Here is a 23,680-nt window from a genome sequence, read left to right as displayed (position 1 = left end):
CGGTAAACTTTCACCTCGAGTGAAATTCGTCGTGGCCAAAGTGAGAAAGTCACTTCTGCAGAGCATTCACCATATACATATAATGCACTTTGCAATATTCAGAATCACTCATCTCCTTGATATGTGAAGAAAATACATTTCAAAGTATTTAATCAATTCTGTAATAGATCTTCAATGACCATCGGTACAACAATCAGAAGAAACCATAGTAGTTACAATTCTAGCACTCAAACATAATTATTGTACAGTTTCCCTTTTACAAAAGCACAAAAATTGTTACAATAATGAACAAAAATCTTTTATTAATAATTATACCTCATCAGGGTCGGGGTAAATCATGTAAAGGAAAACGTGCGTAAGTCGGAGCAGGAAAGAGAAAATCTGGCTACCTGCTGTGGATTGAAACGAGGTACAGAAAGTTGGGAGAGGCTCGTTGCACTCAGAACGACTGCAGTTACAGTCGAGTGCATCTCAGCATCCAGCGTCGCAACCGCGTAACCTGATAAAAAGTCACTCGTGATTTCATTAAAAATATCAAATCCTAAGAAAGTAAGTATTCGAATGATAAAAAAATTCTCCCATCAATGTCTCGTGACTATTGTTTTCAAATGTGCATTATCAGCTTTTTCAATAATATTAAAACTCGTTTGTCACTCACAGAGAAAATGGTTTTGACGTATTCCACCGTCGATGGCGAGATCGGTAAAAAACTGGATGTAATGTTCGGTGTGAAGAACAGTTTTGTTCGAGTTGAACCGGGATCCTGTTTATTGCCGCCGCAGTACGCTCTTTACGGTCCAAAAATACGGGACATGGAGATTCGGGAAGACGATGTGTGGCTCGTCTCGTATCCTCGTACAGGTAAGTAATTTGACTCCTTTAAGCCGTTCAACAAAAACGAAATCTGAAAACCAGTCAGATCAATTATTATTTAACTGAATTGGAAGTTAACTCCAGTAGTACTAAGAAAACAGAAAAAAAAATTCAAACAACAATTTACATGACAGAATTTTTTTAATATTTTTTTCATAGACTCGGAAAACCATCGCAGGCCTGTGTTATTATTAATATCCTTTCTTTGTTTTCACCATTCAGGCAGTCATTGGGTGCAGGAAATGGCTTGGTGCATCGGAAACGACTTCGACTACGAACAGGCGCAGACATTGTTAGTTTTGCGCAATCCACTTCTTGAGTAAGTCTTCCATTCCAATTTCAGAATTATCTGAGAATAATCAAATTCATCGTTAGTCCGATTCCATCGGTTGAAATACAATGATAGCCGGTAATCGTAGATACGTATCTTTGATTTTATTCCGTTTTCTGCAATTCTAAAGAAGTTCGGCGCTGCTCGTCACCGGCGAGTACGTCGATTGGTTCTCACAGATGGGCAATAGCGTTGAGAACGTTGAGAAAACGCCCAGTCCAAGATACGTCAAATCACATTTACCCTGGGATTTATTGCCGTTACAAATAAAGACTAAAAAACCGAAGGTATACGTATAAATATAAATATAATTACATTCATTTCGTACGATTCTTCGATATGCGAATGGTAACCATCACATCTTCTCACAGCCAAAATGATATATTTTTTCAGATAATTTACGTCACTAGAAATCCAAAGGATACGTGTGTATCCTTCTATCATTACTGCAAACTTATGCACGATATACGAGGATCGTTTGAAGAATTTGCCGAACTCTTTCTGCAAGACACGAGTATAAATTCACGTTTCAAAATTTTCGTATAATAATTAAATTTTGTCTAGCTACAAATCATTTAAGTTTCCTAAGTTTAACATTATAAAACCTAAAATTAGATCGCTTTACGCTTTGATTATTATTGTTTAAATTTTTAGCGCCAATGGGTCCGTTTTGGAATCACGTGCTAAAATTTTGGGAACGCAGAGATGATAATAATATTCTCTTTTTAACGTACGAAGAAATGAAAAAGGTAAAACAACATCGTAGAAATCATTATTTTTCGTGTCAATGCCGTGTGATATGAGCGTAAAAAAATCGAATTATTTAAATGTATTACAGGACCAAGCTGGGGCGATAAGGAAGACGGCGAAATTTTTAAACAAAACTGTAACTGCAAGTCAAGTATCGGGACTATGCGAGCATTTAAAATTCTCAAAAATGGCAGCGAACCCAGCGATCAACTTGGAACACATGATTGGACACAGGGATAACGTCGATGCAAAATTCATTAGGAAAGGAAGAGTCGGGGACTGGCGAAATTACATGAACGACGAATTAGCGCAGAAGTTCGACGAGTGGATAGAAATTAACACGAAAGGAACCGGACTCAAGTTTGAATTCAAACTGCCTGGACCCGAAGAATAAATAATCGCGGAATTTCGCGTTTCATATTCAGACGAAGAAAATCTGTTGGATCATAAAATCGGTTGACTATTGGAAAATCAATTATCTGGGAATGGATTCCGTATAAATTGGACAATGACTATTACAAAATAACAAATGACACAGCATTTAAATAGTATGAGAATACGGATTTAAGATTTAGAATGGTAAAATCCTCAGAATTAGTTTAAGTGAAACAAAAAAATTTGTGTAACCTAGATTGGTGAACTATTCAAACTCAAGATTATACTTTGTACATCGTGAAGAGAACATATTTTACATATCATTTTTACTATTTGAAAATTCATAGTATGTATACAATTCTGTTAATTCTATTACAATATTATTGTCACTGATTAAAAATTTCCGCCTAACTAATATGCGGAAACATTGCAATAATATTTAGAAAAAGAACCATGATTAACAAAATTTCCATTTTAGATAATATACAATATTTATCGATTATATATTAACAATCCTTTGCGAAAAACTATGCATATTAAAAATCTTGTACAAAATAATACGAAATGTGCCAATTTCTGTAAGTAAAAATTCGTAGTAGTATAAATTTTGACCAGGGTCAAGGAAGAAAATCGACACAAATGACTGGAACCAACGGAACGAGTCACCAATAATATCTGCTCTCATTATGCAGAGAGAAAATACCTGTAAATGCGGTACAGAGTCAGATACAAGCGCTCAGAGATGGAGCCACTGAATATTCTAGCGCAATAGCGACTTGGCAGACAGAATCAGCCTAAGAAAAAGAAACGGAAAAAAAAGAAGGTTTCCTTAAAAGTACAACACGTAAAGGCGTCAAGCGGCAGGCACGCTTAAATCATGAATTTATCGGCGAATACTAAAGACTTGTAAAATCATTCAAATAATCCATTAAAATGACACAAGAAGTAAGAAAGGTGAAAAGGAAAGATGCAAAGAAGGCTAAAGCAGAAAACGAATCTAAAGTCGTTGAAACTACTAAAAAAGTTGATCAGCAAATCGATTCAAATGTCAAACCGTGAGTTGATTCCATTCATTATGATACACTGTTTGTTTAATTTTTACCATTTGTTTTTCTTTCACCATTTTTATATTTTTTTTTTTCAATTTCTCGTTTCTAGTTCGTAGATCAATGAACACGACCAGGTTGTTATTATTCAGAATATTCCCATTAGTATTTTTCATCGTCTTAAGTTTGTTTTTTTTTCTTTTTTTTTTTCTAAGTCAACATAGTAAGTTACAGAACCTACGAAGAATCCAATCAATAATAAGAAACAACTCATAAGGTTGTAGGATTCAGGGATCCAAATCATTGCATTTTAACCTCGGATTTCACCTCGACGTCTAATAACACGTAATATTCATTCGACAGGAAGTACGGGCCGATAGTGACGTTTCCGTACCAGCGAGTTTGGTCACGCTGTATTCTGATACTTGGCGTGTTATTCGTTGTGTGGTACAACAGTAAAAATGGCAAAGAGATATCATTGGCCCAACAGAAGGATGTCCTTTTGAGTAGGAACCAAGTCGTGGAATGTTCCGACGATTACAAAACCGATTTGGATACATTTCCAAACTGCACGCCTCAGAAGTGCAGTCGCGTAGTCACAGACAAACTGGTATCGACTACGGAAGTAGATGTTTTGCTGAGGATTGCAAAGAGCGGTTTCAGCTTTGGAGGCTCGGCCGGAGGAGCTAGTATACTCGATTTGCACTCCGGAGCGCTCAGCAAGGGTTCCGGAATGATTAACATTTACACATTGAATGCGGCGCGTGAGATTTTCAACAGCGTTGATCTTGCCATTTACAAGTACGCTGTTCTTCGATCTTACGCGGTTGTTTATTCTCACTTGAAATTCGCAGCTTGAGAATGTTTACATAGCTTCAAATTTTAATAGCAATAAAATTGATAAAAAGAGTTGGACACAATCGGCAAGGAATTATTTTACATTTTACTTATTGTTCACCTTTTATGTTCAATTCTTACAGAGCTGTGAGGACGAAAATACAGCATACGGTAGCCCACAATTTTGGAATTGATGCAAACAATATTTACTTGACACATCCAACATTCTTTTCTCGAATGACTAACGAGCCTGCTAAAACCATTCACGACGAGTATTGGCATCCGCATGTAGACAAGGTAATTTGATTTTACAAACTTGATGTACCAAATAATAAACTTAATTGCAATAGATCTGGAAATGTGTTAGTATATTCTGGAACTGATGAAATTAAATGAAAATTATCTAATTCTGCACTTCTGAAACTAACGTTATTGAAAAACATTTTCAAACTGTTTACAGGAAACCTACAAGTCATTTTACTACACATCGTTGGTATATTTGAATGATTTTGGAAAAGATTTTGAGGGTGGTAGATTCGTTTTCATTGACAAGAACAATGTAAACATGACTGTTGAACCTCGAAAAGGTAGCACTTTTAAAATCATACTTCATTCAAAATAGGATAGAATTATTAAGTGAATCAAGGCTATTTTGAATATGTTTTATCACGCGTCCAAACTAAATTTACAGGTCGCGTATCACTGTTCACATCAGGAAGTGAAAATTTACACCAGGTCGAGAAGGTAACGTCAGGAACACGGTACGCCTTGACTGTATCTTTTACTTGCAACCCAGAGTATTCAATTTCGGATCCTGCATTCCAGTCTGCTAAAAAGAAAACATAGCCCCGAATGGGCGATCAATCAACAAGGTTTATAAATATTTTTTGTATTAATCGATCACTACGTTGTATTAAACTGAAAACAATTCAATTAGTGATATGTAACAAGTGTTTTGGATGAGTGGATAATTAATTCCTCAATATTAATCATCACTATCGATCGAAAAGCGATACGTAATTCCTTCAACTTTGCAATATATCATAAGTCAATTTGGTTCTCATAATTATATACATATTTATTTTTATTTGGTACTTAACTCTGAACTATAGCCGCGCCAAAGACCATCCAGGAATTGGTAATAAGACATATCTAATACATTCCGATGTAACCGTAATATTCTAATTGTGTAATAAAATACTTGTCCTACATATTGTATTCAGTAATGTTCACTTCAATTATCACCCTAAATATTGCGCATAATAAGAAGAAAACACTGGTATTCGAAAAAAAATGGTACGTTTTTTCGACCTTATTTCACACGAATCTGCTAAACAGAATTGAATCATTGGCCATTACGATATATTTAATAATTTATTATATTTTTCAATATATAATATATACAACTACAAGGGTACATTGTGCACATTCTTTTGCATAGTATTCAACCGTTCGCAATAAAATCTATTTTTAAGGCCATTTCGGCGCGTATGCAAGACTCATTCTGATTATTGTGAACGAAGATTTATGCAACGAATTTTCTTATACATTTATGAGAATTTCTTCGTCTTTTTTTTCTTTAACTTGTGATGTTAAACATATTCTATTAGTACAGCTAGTATTATATTTATGCGACAATCTATCATTGGCGAAATTAATACACACAATTAACCAACAAGAAATAGAGAGAGTAAAAAAGAGAGAGTGAAACGTTGAAAAATACAAATAATAACGTTTTGTTTTATATGTATTGCAATATTATACCACAGAGTTAAAGCATACTTTATAATAAAAGTTGTACGTTTTGTCATATAGTTTTCGCATGGGCATTGCGAGTATGATTAATAAATAAGTAATTTATTTTCATTATGCAACCGAAATAAATTTTACACCTAAGAGTGTACTCATACGTCAAGAATATGTCTTCGTTTAAAACAGTTTTTGTTTTTTTTGATTTGTCACGCGAATATCACGCATCACCGGTCGACGAATATAAAAACAGTATACTCCCGATTTAGTAAATCACGATATTCTTAACTGAAAACATTAACAATTATACGGTTATTATATGAATTAGTATCTCGCGAAAAACTCTAAATCTTAATGCAAATGCCCAACAGGAATGATTGAATTATCATATACATATATTTATTTATGCTATTAAAATAAATACATCCTTCTCATACAACTTGACAATAACATCTCTGTCCACTGAGAGTTATTAAAAAATCGTATAGGAACTCATTTCAAGCTTCTTAACCATTTTAATCAGTGTTCCTTAGGAAAGATTAGGAACCGATGGTCTTGTTTAAATATCAAATTCACGCTCACGTCGTTTGAATCGGATCCATCTGTTGGACCATTCTCATAGATCTTAATTAGAAAAATGCCACTTCGTTTCTTTACAGCCCGCTGAATCTTACTACTGTCTCATGCAAAATTCACATCGAATAACGTAAGTGTCGACTGCGTTAATAATCTATATATATAAAAAAAAAAAAAAATATACATGTATATTACACGTTAACCTATGCCCTATATTTATAACAACGTAATGAGAATAATAATCGAAATGAATGATAACGCGTAGAAACTCGATCATGGAAAAGATTTTTATACAAAAGGAATTTTCTTTTTTTGTATCAATCACTCTTCTTCAAATAATAAAATTGATGACGAGATCTGAGAGAGAAAAAATTTAGACCGTACAAATTGAAAGATCGATCTAGATAGATTTTTGAAGTTTCCCCGTCTAGGAATGCCTTAATATAATACTGGGTGAACGATTTCAAGAAGGGAAGGACGAGGGAACACTTTAGCTTGTTAGTATACGTCTAATGAATAGGTGTTAGAGATACCTATAAATGAAATCACCCTATTTTTAATGCTTGAGAATCAAATCAAATGGGCGGATCAATAACTTATTAACCTATGGTCGTAAAATTTCAGCTATTTTTTTAACGCTCTCGCCGGTCAAAATACTTCTGTGATTGCCAGCTAATTCCGTAATTCTGACGTTCTGACTACAGATCTGCAATGAAATAAAAATAACATCAGTATTAGTTTTCCTATATTAAAAGAGCTCCGCCCGACTGAATAAACACACGGTGTTAACTTGATGTATTTCAGGATGCTTACCTCCGACAGACCGTAGTCTTGTTCTAGTGTGACAAAATTGTCTTTGGCTTTGACCAATGTGATGGGTCCGTTGTATTTGCTAGCAGGTTGGTAAAAGTTCGCAGCTTTAAGTTTCCTGAAGAATGAGATGGCAGCAGATTTGAGATCTTCGCCGGTGAACTGTGTACTTCCAACTATCTCTACAAATTTGTCCAATTTCTTTTCCAGTGTCGGATGATTTTCAAGTTCAGCTGAAGCCTGTAAATGACAATTACAATTATTACCGCGATCGTACAAAATCACGAAATTGAAATCACGCGTGTCCGACATCGCGAAATCCAAACAGAATTGAGTCTTGTAAAAATTTACCTTGACGAAATTGACGTCGGGTTTGAACTGCATGGCAAAGAAAGCCAGAGCTGGTTCCAGACCGTTCTCAATGTTTGTAGGCTGATTCGAGTTAACTTGTTTGGCAATCGATTGACTGTGAGACGTGATGTAGGCCGGTGAACCATCCAAAAGTGTCAATATCGCCTGTTCACCTGCCGATTCCAACTGCAATGCCATTTCAAACGCGACGCAGGCACCAAACGAGTAGCCAACAATGGTATACGGGCCTTTGGCCTGCACGGTCTTCATTTGCTTGATGTAGAAATCGGCCAAATCGGCCATAGATTTGAGCGGTGCATCAGAGGTGCACTGTAAACCCCAAACTGGGCGATTGAGTTCGCTTGCCAAAAGTTTCAGCGACGTAACAGCGCCTTCGATAGCGTGCAAGACAAATATCGGTGTGCCTGTCTTCGACTTCGACGCGAGTTGAACGAGACACTCTTTGGGCATGATCTCATTTCCAGAGAATTGATACAACAGCTTGTCTGGAGCGTCTTCTGCCGCCGTTACCCGATCAGGTACCGGACTAGCGACTTCGGCGCTATCGCTCGACCCGCTAGAAAATTCAATTAACTTTCCGAAGGTCAAACCTCGGATTTCCTGCGCCGATAATACAAGATCGTAACTTCTCTCCAATGTCTGCTTGATTTCTGTACCCATCAGAGAATCCATTCCCAAATCCGCCAGCGTATTGTTAGGATTCACAGTTTTCACGTCCTTTATTCCAAGAATATTACCGACCGCCTCCAACAGTCCAACTTGGTTCGAAGCGTCTCCAGCTTTACCCTTGTCAGCTAGTACCATGGAGGCCAAAACTGGGTGTGGCTGTTGAAGGAACACGTCCATAGTTGACAAACAGCTGGACATGCGTTGAGGCAGTGTGCCTCCAACTTCGGTGTCATTACCACCCATAGTTTCTGAAGATTGAAGAATAAGATGTAAATCATGAGAAAATTGAAAATCAGTATGAATGAGTGACAAAGTCAGCAGAAAAATAAATCTGGATAAATTTATAATTACCTAAGATCAAGCCCACGTCTCCAATAGCTCCCCACTGGATGGCAAGTCCTGGCAATCCGCTGGCTTGTCTTTCTTCGACGATTCTCTCCATGGCAGAGTTTGCCAAACCGTAATTAGTCTGTCCGGCATTACCCCGTCCGCAGGAAACCGACGAAAATACTACGAAGTAGTCAAGAGCTGGGCAGAACTTTCTGGAGGCAAGATCGAGGTGCTTGGTAGCGTCGATTTTGGGTGCGGCAACAGTTTTGAAATCAGCGTCAGTCAAGTTCTCGATCATAGCATCGCGCAGTACGGCTGCCAAATTGAATATCCCACCGACGGGTGCGAGCTTTTGCGCTTCTTTCACGAGTTTTTCAGCTCCGTCCGGCGAAGTTGCGTCCGTAGTTGAAACGGTAATATTCACACCGATTTCCCGCCAACGGCGAATGCAGAGAGCTTGATAGCCGGTTCTGATCCCAGAGCGAGAAGTAAGCACGATGTTCTTTGCTCCACGGGTTATCATCCAGTTGGCCAATTCCAAACCAAATCCTCCTAAACCACCCACAAGAAGATAAGACTTGTCTGGATTCATATAGGTTCGTGGAATGGCGGCGACTGTCTTCAGACTCGGTTGTACGACCTTCTTGCTCTCCTCGTCACGTATTTTGAGAAGAACTTTACCGATATGTTTTCCTGAGGCCATGTACCTGAATCCCTGTTCGATTTGCTGTTCGGAAAATACGGTCGACGGTAGCGGTCTAACGGCGCCGTTTTTGATTCCCTCATTAACGAGTCGAACGACCTCCTTTTTCTCGAAAGAATCGGTGTCGAACAATGCGTCCAAAAGAATACCATGAAAACTGGTATTCTTGAGGAAGAACGCCATACCGAGAGCGGTGTTTTTGGATAAATCATATTTCCCAATCTCAAGGAACCTTCCATGTTTAGCCAAACACCTAACGCTTGCCTGCAGCTTTTCTTCGGCAAGCGAATTCAGCACCAAATCAACACCGCGTCCATTCGTCTCGGCGAGTACCAACTGTTCGAAGCTAGTATCTCGCGAGTTGCCGATATTCTTATCCGTCAATTGTGGGAACGTCTTTTTCAGAAAATCGCGTTTCTCTTGCGAGCCCACAGTTGTGAATACCTTACAACCGGCGTGCAAAGCAATTGAAATGCTGGCTTGTCCCACGCCTCCGGTACCGGCGTGAATCAGCACGCTTTCACCAGGACGCATGCGGCCTCGAACAATCAGGGCGTAATAGCTGGTCGCGTACACAACCGGGATGGTCGCAGCCTCTTCCAGGGTCCATTTGTCAGGTACTTCCCACATGAATCCTGGATCAGCTAATACAGTCGTTGCCAGTCCACGAGCAGCGATCATTCCCATGACCCGTTTTCCCTTTGAATCACGACCCGCGAATTCAAGACCAAGAATGCAGTCTTGCCCAGCCAGATCACCGGGGAGAGAATCTGCCGTCAGTTTTCCGGTCGCCAGCATTATGTCTCTGAAAATCAAGATTCGCTACTTTATGATTTCATATATTTTTGTAAAATCCTCTAACACGGAATCTAGGTTTCCGCGATAAATGGTTGAAGCATGGATGACAAAAAAGTATACCTGAAATTCAGAGGAGCGTAGTAGACATTGCAGAATTCATTCTTGGGGTATTTTTCTGGCTGATAGTAGCTCAGCGGTCCTTCGATCCATTTCAAGCTGCTCAAATCACCTCTAACAAGCGTGTTGATGTAGGCATGCTCAACCTGGAGCGACGAACTGTCGTTTTGTTGATCAAGTCGCAAGTGGCGGTAGCTTCCCCACTGCCCTCCCTTCAGGACATTGGAAACAAGGTCCTTGGATAATTGATCAGCGTAAATAGCAGTCTTCAGTGAGAATTCAGGTGCCTTCTTATCCTGTAGAAACACGTACCGGGTGTTGTTTCCTCCAGCCTCTTGGCGGATGCAAGTCATCAGACCAACTAGACCTAATAGACGAAATAATGATGAGTATCCACGGTAATGATCGTTCGCAAAATAAACCAAACTTCATGGCAGAAACCATGCTCAAATTTAATATTCTCCAAACTACATACCAAGCGTTGGTTCGCCTTGACCAACGAGCAGAATTTTTTGACCTTCACTTTCAGATTTGACAAGGGCTGCCTTGACACTGTCAACCCAGTAGAAGTTTTGTTGCGTAATTTTAATGACAAGTGGCTTCTTTTGTTCGTCCAGTTTCTTCAGAAGAACGTAGCTCTTTCCAACCGTCAGTTGCTTTGCAACAAATACAAGACCGCTGTTCTTCAGTATAGCAGTATCAAGTTTACCGGTCTCTTCCAAAACGACAAAACCGCCGGGCTTGAGTGCAGCGGCAGAGTTATTTAGAACGGTTGAATTCTTGTTGGTAAGTAAGTCTGCCGCTAAAACGAGGTGCAAATCTTGACCCGCTGGGCTAGTCGAAACGTCACGAGCTACGCATTTCGTTGCCCATTGCTCCAGGACTGAGTTATAACTGTCCGGAGAGGTCGAAGCGACTTGCAAGTCGACCTGAAATTTCAGAGTAATTCATATACCGGAGTAATTCAAAGCTCAAAAGAGAGTAAAAACACTAATCAAATTTTCAGATGTACTCACAGTCAGCATTGGCTCAGATTGCAAGATGTCCAAGACCAGTGGAACCAGAAGTGCCTCGGCAGCACGTTCGCCGGCGACTTCGACAGCCTTGATTTTAAGTCCACCGAGATTTTCACGCACAACTTGTAAAAGAACCGTCATAGCGTACTGTTTAGCTTTGTCTGGATCCTCAACAACAGACTGGGTATTTTCGTAGGGTACAAAGGTGTAGCGTTCATGCTTGGGTGCTGCCTGAGTCTGTTGTTTTCTTGGTGCGAGAGAGGCCTTCATACCACGGAGTTCAATTCCTCCAGACTTGATAACGTCGAGGTTGGAATACGAGTAGACTGGCAATCCTTCCTTCTCTGAAAGTTTTGATGCCAATTCTTTGTGGTGGGACGGATTGATGATGGCTCGCTGGAGTCGAGTCGGCAGGTACAAATCGCGCGTATCTTTACCCAGAATACTGAATTGCAGCATAGTATCAATGTAAGATACCCAATTATCGTCCCACAGAAGTTTACCGGATACTCCGTTATTGTCGGACGATTTTATTCCTTGGAAAATACCGTTATAATCGTATCCACGCAGTCTCAGATCTTTGTACACGTCACTGGTGTTCAGTTCCAACAGTTCGGAATCGATTTTAGCCACTGGGGTTGGCAAATTGAGTTGCTGTTTTTCCACGTTCTCGGCGGCGGTTATTTTCCCGGAAACCGCGACTGAGCCGGCCTCGCAAATCTCGAATTCACCGGTACCGTCGAAAATATTAACTAAGAACTTGACGGATCCTTCTTTTGGCATTATCGTCGCTCTGTGAAACTGGACATCTTCCAAAATGACAGGTAACTTTTCGAAATCTTCGCCCCTTATCTTAGCAAAAGTTTTCCACACCAGGGTCAGGTAGCCGGTAGCAGGGAACAAGATTCTACCGTCAATTGTGTGTCCCGCCAAGTAGGCGTCACCCTCCTTGGACAAATCAACTTCTATCACACTTTCTCCGGTACGTGCCCCTTTTCCTGAGAAATCGGCTACGCTCCACTCAGTCGTGTGATCCCACCGAATCAGTGAATTGATCATCGGTGTACCACGCCCGACCGGATAATTGACAGGCGGATAAAACTTGGCAAGTTTAGGCTGCGCGCCGGCATTGAACGCTTTACCAATGTTGTTGAAAAGGAATGCAATATTATTTGAGTGATCTCGTTTGTGAAGACCGATGTTGGTCACCGTCGGTTTCAGGGATCTGCGCAGAATGGCTTGCAGTAAGCAGTGGGGTGCGATTTCAATGGTGATCGCATTGTCGGGGGCATGGGCAAGAGCTTCTTGGAATAGAACCGGAGATAATAGATTGTTGACGTGATAGGCAGGGGAGCTGAATTGAGCAACAGGTGTTCCCCAAGCCACTTCAGGAATGGAACTAGAGATCCACCTTGGACTCCTCTGCTTAGGACTTGGAATGATTTTGTCCAGCGAAGTTCGCAGCTTGGTACCAGCAGCCGATATGTATTTGCTGTGGAAGGCGCAGCCTGAGCTGTTTACTAGCTTTGCAAAGATTTCTTCCTTTTTTAGTTCGGCTACAAATTTCTTAACTACTTCTACCGGTCCGGAAACCGTCACTGAATCCGCGCTGTTGTGACAAGCGGGTGAGATCTCCTTGGGGCAACGGTTTTTAGCCTCTTCCCAGCTCAACCCAACCGCCGCCATAGCGCCTTCAGGCAATGCAGCCTCCAGAATGGACTTTCCTCGCCAATAAGCTGCCAGCACCGTTTGTTCAGCTGTAAAAGTACCATCGGCATAGGCACAGCCCAGCTCTCCAACGGAATGACCGACAATTCCGTCTGGATGAATACCGATAGAAGTCAAAACGTCTACAAGGGCAACTTGGATCGCAGCAATGGCCACAAAGGCGTTCATAACGTTTTCAAACGTTTCCTCAGTACCATTTTGAATCAAATCCATCAGATCTACACCTTCAGGCTTGAGCGCGTCGGCGCAACGTTGCATTGTCCTAGCAAAAGTTTCGATCCTGAATAATTCCCGGCCCATTCCAGGCCACTGGGAGCCCATTCCTGAGAAGACATACCAAATCGGTCGTTTGTCGTTAACGTACTCGTCAACTTCGCGGATATTTTCGTTTCCAAGAACTTGGAATCCGCGATATACATGTCCCGGAATATTGGTGGCATGTAAATCTTGCACCAGTGCAATGAATTCGTCATCCTGTTCGTTCTCCTTAACCTTGTCCAAGAACGAGTCTACAGCCTCTTTCGTCCTTCCAGAGACGGCAACAATTTTTGGTAGCTTGACATCCAGCACTGGCGAAAGTTTCGGCTTCGGATTACTGCGCAGAACGATGTGAGCATTGGCTCCCCCAAATCCAAACGAATTGATGGCAACGAGACCTCCGTTCCAAGGAGTGGCTCTATCGACGACTTTCAATCTTCCGTCGCTCAACGCAGGTATGTCCAAATTGGGGCTCTTGTAATGCAAATTGCCAGGCAGAACGCCTGCCTCCATGCCAATCAGAACCTTGGCGATCGAGCACAGACCACTAGCTGGCTCGGAATGACCCATGTTGGATTTAACAGATCCAATCAACAGCGGGGACTTTCGATCCTTGCAGAATAGATCGGCGATGGAGTTAACTTCTTGGGGATCACCGACTTTCGTTCCGGTTCCGTGCGCCTCGACGTAAGCCACATCCGCAGGGTTTATGCCAGCCTCGTTGTACACTTCTCGCATAAGCGCGTTCTGCATAGCCCCGCTTGGAAAAGTGATACCTTGATATTTGTTGCCGTCCGTATTGGTCTTTGAGTTTACAACGGTGGCGTAAACTCGTTTGGCGCTCGTAGATTTTTGAAGATAGAGAACAACCGCCGCCTCTGATCTTACATAGCCGTTGCCCGATGCGTCGAAAGCTTTGCACATACCCTCGGGCGATAACATGTTCAGTCTGTGAAACTGGAGAGAGCTTGTCGGTTTTAAAACTAAGTTTACACCGCCAACAATGGCTGCATCGCATTGTCCAGTACGCATAGCTACCACAGCCTGATTGAAAGCGTAAAGAGAAGAGGAACACGCTGTGTCGACTGCAAAACTCGGACCGCTGAAGTCAAATGTGTAGGAGATTCTGTTTGGGAACATAGCACGGCAGCATCCCGTCAATCCGTATCCTGTAACGACAACCGTTTACGAGTTCAAGACTCAATTTTACGAAACTCTAGCTTCGTGTCGTCGACGTTTCGCTGTGAAAATATACATACCGTTAACTAGATCGGGATCAGCAGTCCAAAATTCATCCGATTCGGAGTCTGAAACACCGATGAAAACACCAGTCTTGGTTCCCTTAACTTCTGTCGGGTTTATACCAGCGTCAACGATCGCTTCGTGAGTCAATTCAAGCAGCATCCTTAGTTGAGGATCCATGACTTCCGCTTGTTTGGCGTGTACGCCGAAAAATGTGGCGTCGAAAGATTTCAAATCCTTAAGCTTGCCAGTTCGTGTTGGAAGCCCGTGAAGGCCGGAAGGCCATCTACGTTCATCGTCAGTGACTAAATCGATTCCATCGAATAATTGCTGTTTGAATTCTTCGATGTTCGATGACTCAGGTAAGCGACCTGCGAATAAAATATTCACAGTACTCATGAATTCAATTCAACGGGTAAATGTTTATATTAGAAACACACGGATCGAATGCCCTGTAGAATCAATAATCGATCTAGATATGTCTAACGTTTTCACAGCAATAATTCGTCCCGGTTAAAATTATTACGTACCTGAAAAACCAGTGATAACTATATCCTCATCAAGGCTGTATCCACTCCCGTTAGTCACTATCGATTCCCGCACGACTGGACTATTAACGCTTTCAAATCTGGCAGGCATTTTTAACCAAGTGTTTATACGTGAAAATCGAAATTTAAAACTTGATCAATGTTGTGCGGAATTTATCAGACTAGCAAGCCTTGTGGACAGGAAGGCTGAAACAGAGAGAATAAAAAGGTAATAAATAATCATTGTAATACCAGTGACAGAGGTGAAACACACGTTTTTAGAATGAAAATTTTATTGATTTAAGGTAAGAGAATAAAAAAAAAAATAGTGTACAACCAAACATAACAAGCAACAATTAGTTCATGTTTGAGCGTCTAATGTAAGCTGTAAAATTCAATTACTCGAGTTGACACTGTAAGCGTTGACATTTGCTCCTAGACGGTCAATAGTTCATTAAGTTATCTCAATTGAAAGCATGAAGCAATTTTCCAATGACCGGTTGCCCGAGGCAAGCTTCTGACATGATTCTGCTGCGCTAAGAGAACCTCGGGTACGAACAACGATGTGACCTCAAGATTACCAGAAACAAATGTAAAACAAAATTGATGTACATGTAATATTAAAATTGAAGCTACAATTTTTGCCACATCATCATAATACTCGTGTGTTTTGATCGACGCGATGAGATACACAGTAATGTACCAAGTCGTACGAAACTTTGATCGTTGCATAATTTTTAAATATCCTGACAAGAAAGAAAAAGGTGGCATAATGTTTCAAATTAAATTAACATACTGTCGTCAATTGAATATAAGATGAACGATAAGCATGCTCGTACAAAATGTTGCGTAAATACGAACGTAACAAGTAAATTCGATGAAATGAAATTATGGAGTGAATTCGGTTGTGCCTGGAATTGTAAGAATTCTAAAAGCAATAAATCAAATAAAATTCACCATCTTTCACTACAAGCAGACTCTTATATATAAAAAAGCTTCGCGTTGAATATAAAAAAAAAAAAAAAAATTTGTCCTTGCGTCGTTTCGAAAGATGTTCAATCCGAAACTACAGAAGGAATGATGATAATTGAAATGTATTTCTCACTGTCTCGATTGAGTACAGTTTGAGTGTTTTGATTTCGTCTAATGCACAGCGAGTATAACGCAATTACCTTGAAGCCACTGACTAATGAATCTCTCTACCTTGACAATCAGCAAGGGAAATTATTGACCCACAGTTATACGACAACTCCATACACTTGAACTTATCTAAAAGTCATTGCTAAGTAATGAAAACCTGACAGCAAATCATTCCTTTCCTTTAATAGCCCTTAGCCAACGTTTCATTAGGTCTGACCTCAAACAAACAACCCAAGTTACGAAAATGGAGCACGGGGAATGAAAACCGCACACGGTTGTAATATTGCAAAATTCGGGTGATTGAATGAGAAGTAAATTAGTGCGTTCGAATTTTTATTAAACAAATATTTCATATACGGAATTAAATTACCGCACAGATCATGAATAACTACTAAAAGCTTTCGAGATCACTGACGTTACGGAATTGATCCATTTACAAGAGTTCAATTGGTGACAAACGTCTTCGTCATTGAGTAATATTACATTGTTTCAGAGAAAAACAAATTCAACTTAAATACGAAAACAAAACATTTGCAACGTTTTCGTACGAAGCAATACTGCAACGGAAAAACATTCAACGCTTCAAGTACGTAAAATCGGAGACGACTGACTATAATACGCATACGATCAATCATTTCTAATGGTTCTACAGTAACAGCAGCTCCGCGATTAATTTCGAATTAAACCTTGTTCGCCAAAGATTATCAAGTACTGACTGACGGATAATACGTGTAATAATCATGATTATAAATTCCAACGTTCAATTATCATAAAGGATAAATTTTTGCACAAATCCCCAAACACTTTTATCCGAGCGCACATCTATGAGTGGATATTTCTTCATAATCCCGCATGAGAGACTCATTTCCAAAGTCATCGTTTGTCACTTTGATTTTTATTATAACTATTATTATTGTTACTATCATCATTATCTGATCAATAATTTAGTGATTCTTTTTTCTCGCCAGTCTCTTCATCTATCGCGCTCCTGTCATCTTCTATCTTTTTGCCATTGCTATAAACGTTTCGTGAGGAGCACCGAACCGTAAAACCATATATCATCGGCACTCGGCTTGTGTAATTAGCAATTTAAAGGGTAAAAAGAAAAAAAAAAATACATGTATACGCACTTGAATCCACAAATACATGCCCATTAATAATTACTCCGGTAAGCATTACTGGTACCGACCATCGACTAAATCGCATTTTATATTCGACGTAGATGCTTCGCTGTCTCCCAAGGATTGATAAACACAGCATCCTGCATCGTCATCGTGAGATTACAAATTATGTTTCGTCGATTAGAGGAGCAGAGCCGATCGTCTGTATTATTATACGTACATCTGTTTTCACACTGTTGTACAGAGAGAAATATATTTCGATTTCGGTAAAACGGTAGACGTTGTAATAATGGACATAAACGGCTGTCGATCGTTTCAAATGGTAATTTATTTCGCCCCGAGGCTCACATTTCTAACGCAGCTATGTATAATACAAACAACGTGACATTTTCTCTTTTCACTTATTCTTCCGATTACAAGTGAAGAGGTATTTTCAGTTAAAGAGTTAAACATTTGACACATAAAATGACAAGGCGATAGTAAATGTTTACGTTAAAACGTTCGAGGACATTTTTCTTCGGTCAATGCCGTAATCGTCGGATTTTTAATTTTTATGACACTGAAATCTGTTTTTTCTTTGCTTTCAATTTATACAACAAATGACCTACATATCACGGGCTTAGAATCATAAAGGCGTATGCGTAAAAAAAGTCAAGTTTTACGACAAAGTTAAAAGCTTAAACGAACTTTTGACTTTAGTCAAATTTAAAGAGAACTAAATAATGATTCATACGTCCGTTTCATTATAATCAACCGATATATCATTCTTTTGTTTAATTCGATGCAATACTTGAAGTCGACGAGAATTGTATTTTATTCCAATCGATTTTTTATCATTCTTACTTCTGATTATCAAGGTATTCCATAATCACACCTAAATATATTGAACATCTATACGCGCTTTTGGAAGAAATAACAAGACACAAAAGATTCGCAATATCTTGCGGGAAAAACATACATTTGATTTGATTTGATTTCATTTATAAGCGTGTCGATTTCACTATTATTATTGTTGCTGGTTGTTGTTATTATTATTACTATTCATTTCATTATCGTTAACAAGGAATTATACAAGTATGTACTTAAAGCGCGGTTAATTTTTTCGGTAAAAGAATATCATTGCCTTAGCGTATAATTAGAACGTGTAAGAAAATTAACATCTACGTCAAAACAAACGAAGAAATAAGAGACGCGCAAGAGCAAAAAAGAAAGGTAAAAAAGAAACCCGTCGTAACTTGTCTTCTTAGGAGTGCAAATTATTCGTACATTACTGGCGAGTACGTTATACGTTATAGCTTCGAAACACATGCTCAAATATATCCCCGCGTAAATCAGCAAAAATCATACAAGAAGTAAATGTTATGAATATTTAAGAAGCGAACATAAACGAAAGCCATCATCTCGCGATGACCACGATCGTGAATTATTCTGATACTTCGAAAAGAGTCATATTTAAAGGAAAAAAAGAAGAATAAAACCCATGCTCGTCAAAACTCTAATTGAGGATGAATTAGACGCGAAAATTATCGCAAAAAAATTTCTGATTCCGATTTCATTTGATTTGATAGCGTAAAGTACGTGATTTAAATTCTTGCCTGTGAAAAATAGAAACGCTATAAAAAGAGAAATTATTTATAAATTTTTTATTTACTTATCTATTTAATGAACCAATAATAACATGCAACGTCTGCATGTTTGATTATAAATTCAGCATGTGTGCTTCGATCGCAGGAAATATCATCACACCTTGGAAGGATTTGAACAGTTTAGTGACAAGAAGAAGCGGGAGTAAATTTACTCTTCAAGTTTATCTATTAGCGAGTCGGTCATCAGTTATTTGTATCCGCAAGTTCGACATGTATGTACGTAATCTGCAATATGCGAAAAAACATTCGATACGAATTTTCAAGGCGTCAAAAAATTATTACACACATCGCGTGTCTAATGGCATAAAGTCGTAACCGACAAAAATACGATTTTAGTGACAAAAGGGCGTATAATTTTTTTTTTTTTTTCTGTTTCTATTTTTTTCAATCACCATTATCTCCGAAAATGATCAAAACGTATAATTCAAACGAAATCAAACATTTGACAATATATAAAAACCAAATGTCGTACGTTAGGCAGATGCGACCTGTTTCCGTTAATAAGTAAGTGAAAAAAAAATCCAAACAAAAGGTCGCGAGCGCCACGTTTTTTCTTTCTTTCGGCAAAAGCTCTAAAAACCACTGAAACGTGTAAATAAGTTGAAATCTGCGAAAATTCAAACTTTTTTTCTTTTGAATTGCTGTAAAAATCGCAGAAACGCGTAAACTATTGAAACCAACGTATTTATACAGTGAGAACGTCGATTTTCTGATCGTCTATTATCCAAATAGTAAATTATCGAAACGGTTGGAATTTTTGGCAGTTACGCACTTTTGCAATTACCGTAGTAGATGATTTTTTTCAATTTTTTTTTAGTTGACAAATTTATATTTGAACCGGAAAAGTAAAAAAGAAACATTTTTTTTGCAGATATAACCTCATGGAATTAGTCGAGATAAGTTTTTATGGTTGAATCAGTAGCAGAAGGTCGTATCTACCAATACATACGATCTTTCGGTCTAAATCGAACTGTTATATAATTTCCACGTTTCTGATCACATTTTCATATTTGAAGTCTAGATACGATAGTGAAAATATATATATATATATAGACGCCCTCTTGCCGTTTTCAAGAGTGAAAAGTTGCCGAAGTACGAAACGCGTAATCCGTTCATCGCTACATGCCGTTCGTATCATTGACGTGTCTATGTTTGGTCAGCGTTCGTATTAACTTTCAAGGAATTCGGGAGTAACAAGAGAAAACGAATGATTAACATTCTTCGATAATTAGAAACTTGGTCGATAAGGCAGGCACCTTTTATCGCCGCCCGCGGCAGAGCGAATGTTAAATGCGTGAAACGCATCGAGACTTGACGTCACCTCGCAGTTGACATTGAAATCTGGCCTAGAAATGTATCTGCGATACAACGTGTGATGATCACAGTTTGATTAGAATGATGTGAAAATTTTCGTCATTAATTTAGTCTCTAAAATGAATTATAGATGTAACCTTGAAAGTGTATACAGTAAAACTCGCTTGCCGTAAAAACCCGCTTCGCATTTGAATGCATAAGTGATCGAGTTGAATAAGCGCGGCGGGAAAATGATTAGCTGCTAGACTTTATTGCACCACTAACATTGAAAAGGTTTTCATCGATATGAGGACTTAAAATAACGTGGTGTCTGGTAAAAAAAATTCAAGCATTTTTCCAGGACCACTGGACACCGCGAACAAGGAACGGCATTGTCCTGCGGAAGAGACGGAGAGAAACATTGTTTAATAACGGTTGTCTTCTCCATCGGACTTCTTCACCGGTGTTCCATTCATTTCGCTCACGGACTTATGGACGGAGCGTAAGTATTTGATGGCGAGGAATATGCGCCTTGGGGAGAGTACATGAGATAGAACGTCGGCCGTATTGATGAGCCAAGTTTTCGAGCGCCACGTTTACACGATTAACTTTAGGCGGTATTAGTCTTTCGGACAGATAGTTGCCGTAAACTATTTCCTCGAACTGTATAGGTAGGTATGTACGAACACAGCTTCAATTCTTTTTTTATAAGAAACTGTGCGGGTAAGCACATTTTCTTTTTTAATCCAATTTTAATTCCGGCGTACATTCTATAGAGTTGCAAAGCAAAGCAAAGTACAGGTGCTTACCTGTACGTAGAACCAGAATAATACAGAGTATAAATGTATACAAAAAAAAAAAAAAACAAAAAAAAAGAAAAGATAATACAATGACAGAATGAACAGAAGATATCGCGTTGAATAATTCGTAAATTATTGTACATAGGCTGGTTCCATTTCAAACCACCAAGCAAGGTCGGGACGAAAAATTCAAACGACTTATAAATAATTTACATGATTCTTTGGGTAATTTAAGGGGACGCATATTTGGTCATTTTGCTTTAAAAAAATTTCATCTCTGCACGGCTATTACCATTTTTTGTCAAAAACTCGTTGTTACAGAAACCGTAAATTTACTGTTTTTTTTTTAAAGTGCTATAACTTATCAACGAATTAACGGATTTGAGTGATTTTTTATCAAAATGTGCGTATTTTTATCTTCTTCTTTAAAAGTCGTTTGAATTTTTCGTTCCGACCTAGCTTGGTGGTTTGAAAAGGAACCTGCCTATAGAACCTACATAAATAAATGACTTATATTCACACGATGAAATATATTTGTATTCAATAACTATGAATTGAAATCACATTTGGAATAGCATCGTCTTTCATTCTAACTTTGAAGGCAGATGTTCGATAGACAGAAATGACATCAACGTAAATAAGCATACTTTTGGTACACCTGTGTTCGTCAACCCGATCGTATCAAGCCGTATCCTACGCCTCTCAATATTTTTCGGAAAACTTGAATGAACAAAGATACGAATACATTGCTTGGTACCACATAGCCTTATTCTCTATATACTTCGACCTCGCATTGTTTTTGCGTTTTTGCAACTAGGCGCTACACGATAAGGCATGTTGTATTATTACGAATTCTCAGTCCGTGATCGGCTACCTTCAGACCTAACCTATGCAATAATAACAAACAAACTCCACGTGCGTGCACATCCGTGTTATACGTATATCTATTCAGCCTTATCAAGACGGCTGACGGGTCTGATTTTCCTTCCGTCTTTCGCCGCATCACCGCAGGGAAAAACTCCGTCCATAAGTCCGTGATTTCGCTACTAACAGTGTTTCCGTTTCCCCGTTGCAGGTCGATTCTAACGGACCACCTTTCGCGACTAACTTCGCCTCGTGTTCTTCCCCACCGGTATCTTCGCGCGGTATAAAAATTGTAACGTTGAAATCGTAGCCGTAAAATTCTTCCGGAGCGGATACGAAAGATGACAAGAATAAGAATTACAATTATTTGGATCAAAATCAAGAGAATAACTGGAACGTCCTAACGAGTTATCAACGTCAAATTAAATGCACGCATAGTGACGGAAATGGAAGTTTTATTTTTTAATTCTAATCACCGATCGTTAAAAAGCACATGTATATGTAGGCGCGTACAAGCAAACGATTAAAATGATTAAACAACGTTCGGCCGAAGGCTTTTGTAAACTCTCCTTAGGAAACGGACGTCACGCTTCGGTAGCTACGACTTATTATCACATACAGAGAGAGAGAGAGAGAGAAAAGAATTCTCAAATCTGCGTGATCGACATTCCCCGAAGCAAGTTCAACCTATATAGTATACATATGTGTAAACACTTGTATATATATATGTATATATACACGTATGTATACACAAACGTGTGTGTAATCCACCGCCGGTTCGATAGAGGAAATTTTTATCGCCGCGCGTTACACGAACGGATATGTGAATTGTTTTTTTTCTCTATGATTTGTTTTTTTTTTTTCCATTCTTATCCTTATCTCTTACCCATCCTATCTATTTTCCATCATCTATGGTTTTCCTATTTCACACAGATCGTACACGCGTGACGATTAATTAAGAAAAACTGTTATACACAAAACTGCGCGTTGAAATGCAACCCTGATATCATAATGACGTATCCTAGGCGCCTAGCCTCTCTCTCTCTCTCGACACGAGGCGAACGCGGTGTAATGTTTCAGGGTTTTCATTTTTTCTTTTATTCTATCATCTCCTATCATTTTTCTCGGCCTAATTCATCTATCCTATTTTCATTCAAAGCCTCTACGATACGTACGTGGAATGGTGAAAGAAATAATAATAATAATAATAATAATAACAACAACCACAAAATTAACGAATAATTTTAGAGTTTCGAGAACGTCGATCGTAATAATTATCGAGACGTAAGAATCTGTGTAAATTAGCGAAACGTAGATGAAAAAACAGTGACATTTTATAACTTGAACGATAGTAGTAATAACGATTGTCACAAACTCACCGAACACGTCGATATAATCCTGTGTGTCGTATTATACGTAGCGAGATTTTCGGTTGTGGATGTTTATTTATTTATTTATTTATTTATTTATTTATTTATTCATTTAATACGGTACGTATAGTTCTACGTACATACGTAAATTAATCTAAGTCCCACTAACAAACCGATATTTAATTAACGACGAGGTATGATAATTACAGCATTTATATTAATAATAATTTTGTATTATAATATTGTTTAAGAATTATATATAAACAATAATTTGGACGTATGTTTTGTAATAATAATAATGTCCCGTACGAGCGGCCCGACGCCTCGGTATGGACTAGC

General features: G+C 38.9%; 3 protein-coding genes across 3 annotated transcripts; 2 read left to right on the top strand and 1 right to left on the bottom strand.

Moving 5' to 3' along the window:
• Positions 1 to 665: 665 nt before the first annotated feature.
• On the top strand, positions 666 to 2,491 carry LOC107221847 (luciferin sulfotransferase-like). The gene is made up of 6 exons (XM_015660992.2): positions 666 to 861; positions 1,096 to 1,192; positions 1,335 to 1,491; positions 1,598 to 1,718; positions 1,859 to 1,953; positions 2,043 to 2,491. Exons 1-6 carry the CDS (start codon positions 666 to 668, stop codon positions 2,346 to 2,348), a joined length of 972 nt encoding a protein of 323 aa, XP_015516478.1. The 3' UTR covers positions 2,349 to 2,491.
• A 615-nt stretch (positions 2,492 to 3,106) lies between these two features.
• On the top strand, positions 3,107 to 6,584 carry LOC107221859 (2-oxoglutarate and iron-dependent oxygenase domain-containing protein 3). The gene is made up of 5 exons (XM_015661015.2): positions 3,107 to 3,384; positions 3,739 to 4,176; positions 4,356 to 4,509; positions 4,673 to 4,799; positions 4,904 to 6,584. Exons 1-5 carry the CDS (start codon positions 3,263 to 3,265, stop codon positions 5,056 to 5,058), a joined length of 996 nt encoding a protein of 331 aa, XP_015516501.1. The 5' UTR covers positions 3,107 to 3,262; the 3' UTR covers positions 5,059 to 6,584.
• Positions 5,568 to 23,680, bottom strand: LOC107221852 (fatty acid synthase). The gene is made up of 10 exons (XM_015661008.2): positions 23,351 to 23,680; positions 15,111 to 15,314; positions 14,598 to 14,951; positions 11,353 to 14,507; positions 10,812 to 11,265; positions 10,340 to 10,703; positions 8,740 to 10,226; positions 7,699 to 8,636; positions 7,351 to 7,587; positions 5,568 to 7,243 (listed from the first exon to the last, which is right to left on the bottom strand). Exons 2-10 carry the CDS (start codon positions 15,217 to 15,219, stop codon positions 7,142 to 7,144), a joined length of 7,200 nt encoding a protein of 2,399 aa, XP_015516494.1. The 5' UTR covers positions 15,220 to 15,314; positions 23,351 to 23,680; the 3' UTR covers positions 5,568 to 7,141.

The sequence above is a fragment of the Neodiprion lecontei genome, chromosome 3, assembly GCF_021901455.1.
Source record: "Neodiprion lecontei isolate iyNeoLeco1 chromosome 3, iyNeoLeco1.1, whole genome shotgun sequence".
Taxonomy (NCBI): Eukaryota; Metazoa; Arthropoda; class Insecta; order Hymenoptera; family Diprionidae; genus Neodiprion; species Neodiprion lecontei.
Note: the sequence above shows the minus strand (reverse complement) of the source record. Positions and strands in the feature narration are given on the sequence as shown.

Excerpts from the sequence above, each read along its gene's own strand:
- LOC107221859 (XM_015661015.2), top strand. The coding sequence starts at position 3,263 with ATGACACAAGAAGTAAGAAAGGTGAAAAGGAAAGATGCAAAGAAGGCT. Across the intron at positions 4,510-4,672 it reads GGCATCCGCATGTAGACAAG|GAAACCTACAAGTCATTTTA; the intron begins GTAATTTGATTT and ends AACTGTTTACAG. Across the intron at positions 4,800-4,903 it reads GACTGTTGAACCTCGAAAAG|GTCGCGTATCACTGTTCACA; the intron begins GTAGCACTTTTA and ends CTAAATTTACAG.
- LOC107221847 (XM_015660992.2), top strand. The coding sequence starts at position 666 with ATGGTTTTGACGTATTCCACCGTCGATGGCGAGATCGGTAAAAAACTG. Across the intron at positions 1,492-1,597 it reads TAAAGACTAAAAAACCGAAG|ATAATTTACGTCACTAGAAA; the intron begins GTATACGTATAA and ends ATATTTTTTCAG. Across the intron at positions 1,954-2,042 it reads CGTACGAAGAAATGAAAAAG|GACCAAGCTGGGGCGATAAG; the intron begins GTAAAACAACAT and ends AATGTATTACAG.
- LOC107221852 (XM_015661008.2), bottom strand. The coding sequence starts at position 15,219 with ATGCCTGCCAGATTTGAAAGCGTTAATAGTCCAGTCGTGCGGGAATCG. Across the intron at positions 10,227-10,339 it reads TACGCTCCTCTGAATTTCAG|AGACATAATGCTGGCGACCG; the intron begins GTATACTTTTTT and ends CTTGATTTTCAG. Across the intron at positions 7,588-7,698 it reads CCGACGTCAATTTCGTCAAG|GCTTCAGCTGAACTTGAAAA; the intron begins GTAAATTTTTAC and ends TGTCATTTACAG.